The following is a 7316-nucleotide window of genomic DNA, read 5'->3' as shown; positions in this document are numbered from 1 at the left end:
TGTGTCTCTCTGTGCCTGTGCCTGTGTGTCTCTCTGTGCCTGTGCCTGTGTGTCTCTCTGTGCCTGTGTGTCTCTCTGTGCCTGTGCCTGTGCCTGTCTCTCTGTGCCTGTGCCTGTGTGTCTCTCTGTGCCTGTCTCTCTGTGCCTGTCTCCCTGTGCCTGTGTCTCTCTCTGTGCCTGTGCCTGTGTGTCTCTCTGTGCCTGTGCCTGTGTGTCTCTCTGTGCCTGTCTCTCTGTGCCTGTCTCTCTGTGCCTGTGTGTCTCTCTGTGCCTGTGCCTGTGTCTCTCTCTGTGCCTGTGCCTGTGTGTCTCTCTGTGCCTGTGCCTGTGTGTCTCTCTGTGCCTGTGTGTCTCTCTGTGCCTGTGCCTGTCTCTCTGTGCCTGTGTGTCTCTCTGTGCCTGTGCGTCTCTCTGTGCCTGTGCCTGTGCGTCTCTCTGTGCCTGTGCCTGTGCCTGTCTCTCTGTGCCTGTGCCTGTGTGTCTCTCTGTGCCTGTCTCTCTGTGCCTGTCTCCCTGTGCCTGTGTCTCTCTCTGTGCCTGTGTCTCTCTGTGCCTGTGTGTCTCTCTGTGCCTGTGCCTGTGCCTGTGTGTCTCTCTGTGCCTGTGTGTCTCTCTGTGCCTGTGCCTGTGTGTCTCTCTGTGCCTGTGCCTGTGTCTCTCTCTGTGCCTGTGTCTCTCTCTGTGCCTGTGTCTCTCTCTGTGCCTGTGTCTCTCTCTGTGCCTGTGTCTCTCTGTGCCTGTGTGTCTCTCTGTGCCTGTGCCTGTGCCTGTGTGTCTCTCTGTGCCTGTGTGTCTCTCTGTGCCTGTGTGTCTCTCTGTGCCTGTGTGTCTCTCTGTGCCTGTGTGTCTCTCTGTGCCTGTGCCTGTGTGTCTCTCTGTGCCTGTGCCTGTGTCTCTCTCTGTGCCTGTGCCTGTCTCTCTGTGCCTGTGCGTCTCTCTGTGCCTGTGTGTCTCTCTGTGCCTGTGTGTCTCTCTGTGCCTGTGCCTGTGTGTCTCTCTGTGCCTGTGTGTCTCTCTGTGCCTGTGTGTCTCTCTGTGCCTGTGCCTGTGTGTCTCTCTGTGCCTGTGTGTCTCTCTGTGCCTGTGCCTGTGTGTCTCTCTGTGCCTGTCTCTCTGTGCCTGTCTCCCTGTGCCTGTGTCTCTCTCTGTGCCTGTGCCTGTGTGTCTCTCTGTGCCTGTGCCTGTGTGTCTCTCTGTGCCTGTCTCTCTGTGCCTGTCTCTCTGTGCCTGTGTGTCTCTCTGTGCCTGTGCCTGTGTCTCTCTCTGTGCCTGTGCCTGTGTGTCTCTCTGTGCCTGTGCCTGTGTGTCTCTCTGTGCCTGTGCGTCTCTCTGTGCCTGTGCCTGTGTGTCTCTCTGTGCCTGTGCCTGTGCCTGTCTCTCTGTGCCTGTGCCTGTGTGTCTCTCTGTGCCTGTCTCTCTGTGCCTGTCTCCCTGTGCCTGTGTCTCTCTCTGTGCCTGTGTCTCTCTGTGCCTGTGTGTCTCTCTGTGCCTGTGCCTGTGCCTGTGTGTCTCTCTGTGCCTGTGTGTCTCTCTGTGCCTGTGCCTGTGTGTCTCTCTGTGCCTGTGCCTGTGCCTGTGCGTCTCTCTGTGCCTGTGTGTCTCTCTGTGCCTGTGCCTGTGTCTCTCTCTGTGCCTGTGTGTCTCTCTGTGCCTGTGCCTGTGTGTCTCTCTGTGCCTGTGCCTGTGTGTCTCTCTGTGCCTGTGCCTGTGTGTCTCTCTGTGCCTGTGTCTCTCTCTGTGCCTGTGTGTCTCTCTGTGCCTGTGCCTGTGTCTCTCTCTGTGCCTGTGTCTCTCTGTGCCTGTGTGTCTCTCTGTGCCTGTGCCTGTGCCTGTGTGTCTCTCTGTGCCTGTGTGTCTCTCTGTGCCTGTGTGTCTCTCTGTGCCTGTGTGTCTCTCTGTGCCTGTGTGTCTCTCTGTGCCTGTGCCTGTGTGTCTCTCTGTGCCTGTGCCTGTGTCTCTCTCTGTGCCTGTGCCTGTCTCTCTGTGCCTGTGCGTCTCTCTGTGCCTGTGCGTCTCTCTGTGCCTGTGTGTCTCTCTGTGCCCGTGTGTCTCTCTGTGCCTGTGCCTGTGTGTCTCTCTGTGCCTGTGCCTGTGTGTCTCTCTGTGCCTGTGTGTCTCTCTGTGCCTGTGCCTGTGTGTCTCTCTGTGCCTGTGTGTCTCTCTGTGCCTGTGCCTGTGTGTCTCTCTGTGCCTGTCTCTGTGCCTGTGCCTGTCTCTCTGTGCCTGTGCCTGTGTGTCTCTCTGTGCCTGTGCCTGTGTGTCTCTCTGTGCCTGTGCCTGTGTGTCTCTCTGTGCCTGTGTGTCTCTCTGTGCCTGTGCCTGTGCCTGTGCCTGTCTCTCTGTGCCTGTGCCTGTGTGTCTCTCTGTGCCTGTGCGTCTCTCTGTGCCTGTGCCTGTGTGTCTCTCTGTGCCTGTGCCTGTGTGTCTCTCTGTGCCTGTCTCTCTGTGCCTGTCTCCCTGTGCCTGTGTCTCTCTCTGTGCCTGTGTCTCTCTGTGCCTGTGTGTCTCTCTGTGCCTGTGCCTGTGCCTGTGTGTCTCTCTGTGCCTGTGTGTCTCTCTGTGCCTGTGCCTGTGTGTCTCTCTGTGCCTGTGCCTGTGCCTGTGTGTCTCTCTGTGCCTGTGTGTCTCTCTGTGCCTGTGCCTGTGTGTCTCTCTGTGCCTGTGCCTGTGTGTCTCTCTGTGCCTGTGCCTGTCTCTCTGTGCCTGTGTCTCTCTCTGTGCCTGTGCCTGTCTCTCTCTGTGCCTGTGCCTGTCTCTCTCTGTGCCTGTGCCTGTCTCTCTGTGCCTGTGCCTGTCTCTCTCTGTGCCTGTGTGTCTCTCTGTGCCTGTGCCTGTCTCTCTCTGTGCCTGTGCCTGTCTCTCTGTGCCTGTGTCTCTCTGTGCCTGTCTCTGTGCCTGTGCCTGTCTCTCTGTGCCTGTGCCTGTCTCTCTGTGCCTGTGCCTGTCTCTCTGTGCCTGTGCCTCTCTCTGTGCCTGTGCCTGTCTCTCTGTGCCTGTGCCTGTCTCTCTGTGCCTGTGCCTGTGTGTCTCTCTGTGCCTGTGCCTGTGTGTCTCTCTGTGCCTGTGCCTGTGTGTCTCTCTGTGCCTGTGCCTGTGTCTCTCTGTGCCTGTCTCTGTGCCTGTGCCTGTCTCTCTGTGCCTGTGCCTGTCTCTCTGTGCCTGTGCCTGTCTCTCTGTGCCTGTGTCTGTCTCTCTGTGCCTGTGCCTGTCTCTCTGTGCCTGTGTCTCTCTCTGTGCCTGTGTCTCTCTCTGTGCCTGTGCCTGTCTCTCTGTGCCTGTCTCTCTGTGCCTGTGTCTCTCTCTGTGCCTGTCTCTCTGTGCCTGTCTCTCTGTGCCTGTGCCTGTCTCTCTGTGCCTGTGTCTCTCTCTGTGCCTGTGTCTCTCTCTGTGCCTGTGCCTGTCTCTCTGTGCCTGTCTCTCTGTGCCTGTGTCTCTCTCTGTGCCTGTCTCTCTGTGCCTGTCTCTCTGTGCCTGTGTCTCTCTCTGTGCCTGTGCCTGCCTCGTCACGGTCACTGCTGCAGACCAACCATCTATCCCACCCAGTCATGAGACGCTTGGGCGGAGCTAGCTCTCCCAGTATGAGTTCAGTGTTCAGGTTGACATCAGTGCTTCTGTTTCCAGTAGAAGTGAAGCTGTATGGTGCTATCTGAATGCCACAGCCCTTGTTGCTGGTCTTCTTGAATAAATGGTTTAGTTGAATAAATGGACACAGCGCTACACTATGTTTGTTTGTTTTTTAGATTTTGGGATGAACTGCCCCTTTTTAGTAAGAGGAAAATTATTTATCCGCACTGTAGCAGTGGTCACGAAGCCATTGTTCAGCCTGAAGCAAATAAAATGTATGTTGAAAAAGTTTGCCCCCCTGAAAAAATGTAATGCCCCCCCTTAATTAGTTTATCGTGCAGCCGGGTCTGGAGAGACACGAGACAGGAAGTCATAGAAAAAGTTACATCCTGTTGAGAGAGAGGCAGGCAGGCAGGGGGGAGGGAGCTACCTGTGTTTAAGAAAACGACATGACTGTTATTATATAGCATTTATCTATGCAATATTGTTCAGGGGTGCTGGGACTCATTTTAGGGCAACCCCTAAAGATGGGCAAGATATGCCTATGCAATATGTTAAGGAACTATATTCTGTGCTGCTGCAGTTTGAAGCGCCATATCTGCTGCATTCTAAGGTTATGGACAAATTGATGATTCGATTTATTTTCAGCATTCTTTTCTCTAACTGGATGTGTGTTTTAATCTCAGATTTGAGCACACAGCCAGTTTTATCTGGTTACTAGAAGATATTTTATACTGTGTTTTCTAAGAACATGTGTTTTTTTAAGTGTCCGCAGACCAGCAGACCAGACCAAGGAGACATGGTTCCATCACAGCTGAACCTCCAGAGGAACAGGAGCGTGAGGCAGGAGAGAAACATGGTAAATGTCTGAAGAAAACTGTTGTTAACTTTATTCTACGATCTCTTTGAACAAAAGATAATCTGACCTGTGAAAGTTGTGTGGATTTTTTTACATTTAAAACACAATAAATCAATTATGATCATTTATGGAATTGGATGAAGATGGCTCCAAAATATTATTTTTTACTTGTTGACCTATTAGAGCAGAGATCTTCAACCTGGGATCCGGGACCCCTAGTGGGTCTACAGCGTTACTGCAGGTGGTTCCCCCATATTATTTGATCCCAAACTATTTTTCTTCCAAAAATTAAAATATGTATTTACAACTTAACATGAATACAACCTATATTAAACAAATATAAAGCGTCCTGTTTGTTTAATATTATGTTGAGAAATTGTGATGTAGAAATGCCAAAATAGAATTAAAATATGAATTTGTCAACAGTTATTATTTTAAGGTCTTAGCATTGAATACATCCATCATTACAGTACTGTTATACACTATAGGCTGCACTCCACATTATTATTGGCCGGCTTAATTAAGAACATGATTTTATATGATATGTAATAGGGGGTCCCTCCACCAGGTCTCTAGGCCTTGGGGGTCCTCATCCTGAAAACGTTGAAGACCTCTTCACTAGAGGAAAAGGTCTACAGAGGGACTTGATTCAGAAAATACTGTCAACAGTTAAGTGTTCGTGCTGCTTGTTTCTCCAGGAGGATATCGTCTCATTTGCCCGACACAGATTAAGGCGTTTGAAGGCGACGCCGTGGTTCTACAAAGCGTTCTGTATCCCACCCTCGACTTGACGACTCGTACACTTGACGTGAGGAGACGTGACCTCCGACCTCCTGACGACGTCGTCCACAGCTACCGAAATGGAGGCGACCATCTGGCTCCACAGATGATTCGCTACAGAAACAGAACATCTCTCTCCCACAGTCAGCTGACCGGAGGAATCCTAGAGCTGCAGATCTCCTCAGTAGACCCATCTGACAGCGGACCGTACACGTTCTATGTGTCCAAGCCAGTGAAGGCCAGTTGTGTTACCAACCTCACCGTTGGTAAGCATGCTCTGTTTTACAGTTTAGTTCACATACTGATACGGTTCGTCAGAATTGGGGATATTCCTATCAAGTTTTCAGCCATGATGGCTCTAATTTGAGTCCTTAATACTCAATATTTACAGACTCCGATCTTTATATTTAAATCCCACTGAAAGAAGCTCAGAGATTGTAGAAATAAATAAACACATGGCAGCAGAAGATGGACCATGTGAAACTGATTTATTTATTTAAATCATTCTTCTTCTTCTTTTGTCTTTTTCAAGTTTCCACAGACCAGCAGACCAGACCAAGGAGACACGATTCCATCACAACTAAACCTCCAGAGGAACAAGAACCCAGGCCAGGAGAGAAACATGGTAAATGTCACTTTATCAGTCTATGTCCGGGGTGGGAGGGACTTTATCAACCAGCGTTTAAAAATCATCAGAATGAATAACCACGATAAGTTAACCTGCTTCACATTTAGAGTTCTTCTCATCTCAACACCGTCTGATTTTCCTTCAGGTGCTGACTGGAAACATGTTGTCGGTGGTGTTGTCGGTGGTGTTGTCTGTGTTGCTGTCGCTGTTGGTGTCGTTGTTCTTCTGCTGGTGAGGCGTGGAGTGATCTGTGAGTTACAAACTTCTGCTCCACGACTTAGTAAAGTTTCATATCGGTGATGAAAGTGATTTCTGATCACATTTGAATGTCAGTACGCTAATTTACCAGTAACTGGTACACATGAATGTGGCTAAAAGCTGATTTCTGTGTTCTCGTAGAGATGAAGGAGGATTGTGGAACCTTCCTGGAGACCAGGAACTGGAACCTCGAGGAGGAGGACCTGGATCTACAGAATCTGGAAACAACGTTTTAACTTGGACAATGATCATCAGCTGTGTAGATTTGGTCCTTTTGAATAAGATAACTGTTATTTTTAAAAATATTTTATTTAAGTGCTAGTCTACCAAACATCTCAAGTGCCATGAAGTCAGTGACCTTTTTTATATTTTTTAATCTTTTCTACTATTCAAGGACCTCAACTTGCCATACATTCCTGAACGTGAGGTAATGTGTACCAAAGAATAAGAATTTTGCTCCAAGTTGCTCTTGATATGCATTTACCATTCAAACATGCAGCGTCAGTAAAGCTCTTCTTCAAACTACTGACTGTCTTAACACTGATCCGCCCGTCGCTCCTCCACAGTCCAAATATAGACTATGGGGGGGATTAGCTCAGGAGGTAGAGCGGGTTGGCTGGTAACCGCAAGATTGCCGGTTCGATCCCCGGCTCCTCCTAGCTGAGTGCCTGGTGTTCCTGAGCAAGACACCTCACCCTAATTACTCCTGACGAGCTGGCTGTCGCCCTGCGTGGTTGACTCCGCCGTCAGTGTGTGAATGGGTGAATGTCGGTCATTACTGTAAAGCACTTTGGATAAAAGCACTATATAAATGAGGACCATTTACCATCCGCCCGTCGCTCCTCCACAGTCCAAATATGGACACTAAAGCTGAACTTTCTCTCCCACCTCCTCTCTGGTATTATCTGTAACAGCACAGCCATGTTAACAGGTGTGTTCCATGAGTCACGTATTTTCACTATTCACAAATATGTATTATTTTACTTACAAATGTGTAAAAACTGTATCTGAAAATGTATGTAGTTCTATTTCTACGAGACAATTTAAGTGTAATAATGACTGTTGTATTTTAAAGAACTTTAAATTGCCTTGTGAATGAATGAAATAATACACAAATAAACGTTTCTTTACTTTTGCTTAAAATACTCTTGTAATTTTACTTTAGTGAGTTATGTTTGTATGCAGGATTTTACCTGTTTGTTTCTGTATATTTATACTTTTGCTAAA

The 7316-nt window shown here is 49.3% G+C and overlaps 1 protein-coding gene across 1 annotated transcript in view; it reads left to right on the top strand.

Annotated features, from left to right (window-relative positions):
* The window catches only part of LOC311010786 (uncharacterized protein), a 9921-nt gene extending 2834 nt beyond the window's left edge, over positions 1-7087 (top strand). The window contains exons 2-6 of the mRNA XM_084005429.1: positions 4331-4423; positions 5122-5469; positions 5736-5828; positions 5977-6081; positions 6231-7087. Of these exons, the coding sequence (XP_083861555.1) occupies positions 4331-4423; positions 5122-5469; positions 5736-5828; positions 5977-6081; positions 6231-6232 (641 nt within the window). The 3' untranslated portion in view covers positions 6233-7087. The remainder of the gene's footprint in view (positions 1-4330; positions 4424-5121; positions 5470-5735; positions 5829-5976; positions 6082-6230) is intronic.
* The last annotated feature ends 229 nt before the right edge of the window (positions 7088-7316 follow it).

Source organism: Eutrigla gurnardus (assembly GCF_963514095.1).
Source record: "Eutrigla gurnardus genome assembly, chromosome: 3".
NCBI lineage: Eukaryota > Metazoa > Chordata > Actinopteri > Perciformes > Triglidae > Eutrigla > Eutrigla gurnardus.
The sequence above is the reverse complement of the archived record's forward strand: the minus strand, read 5'-3'. Positions and strand labels throughout refer to the sequence as shown.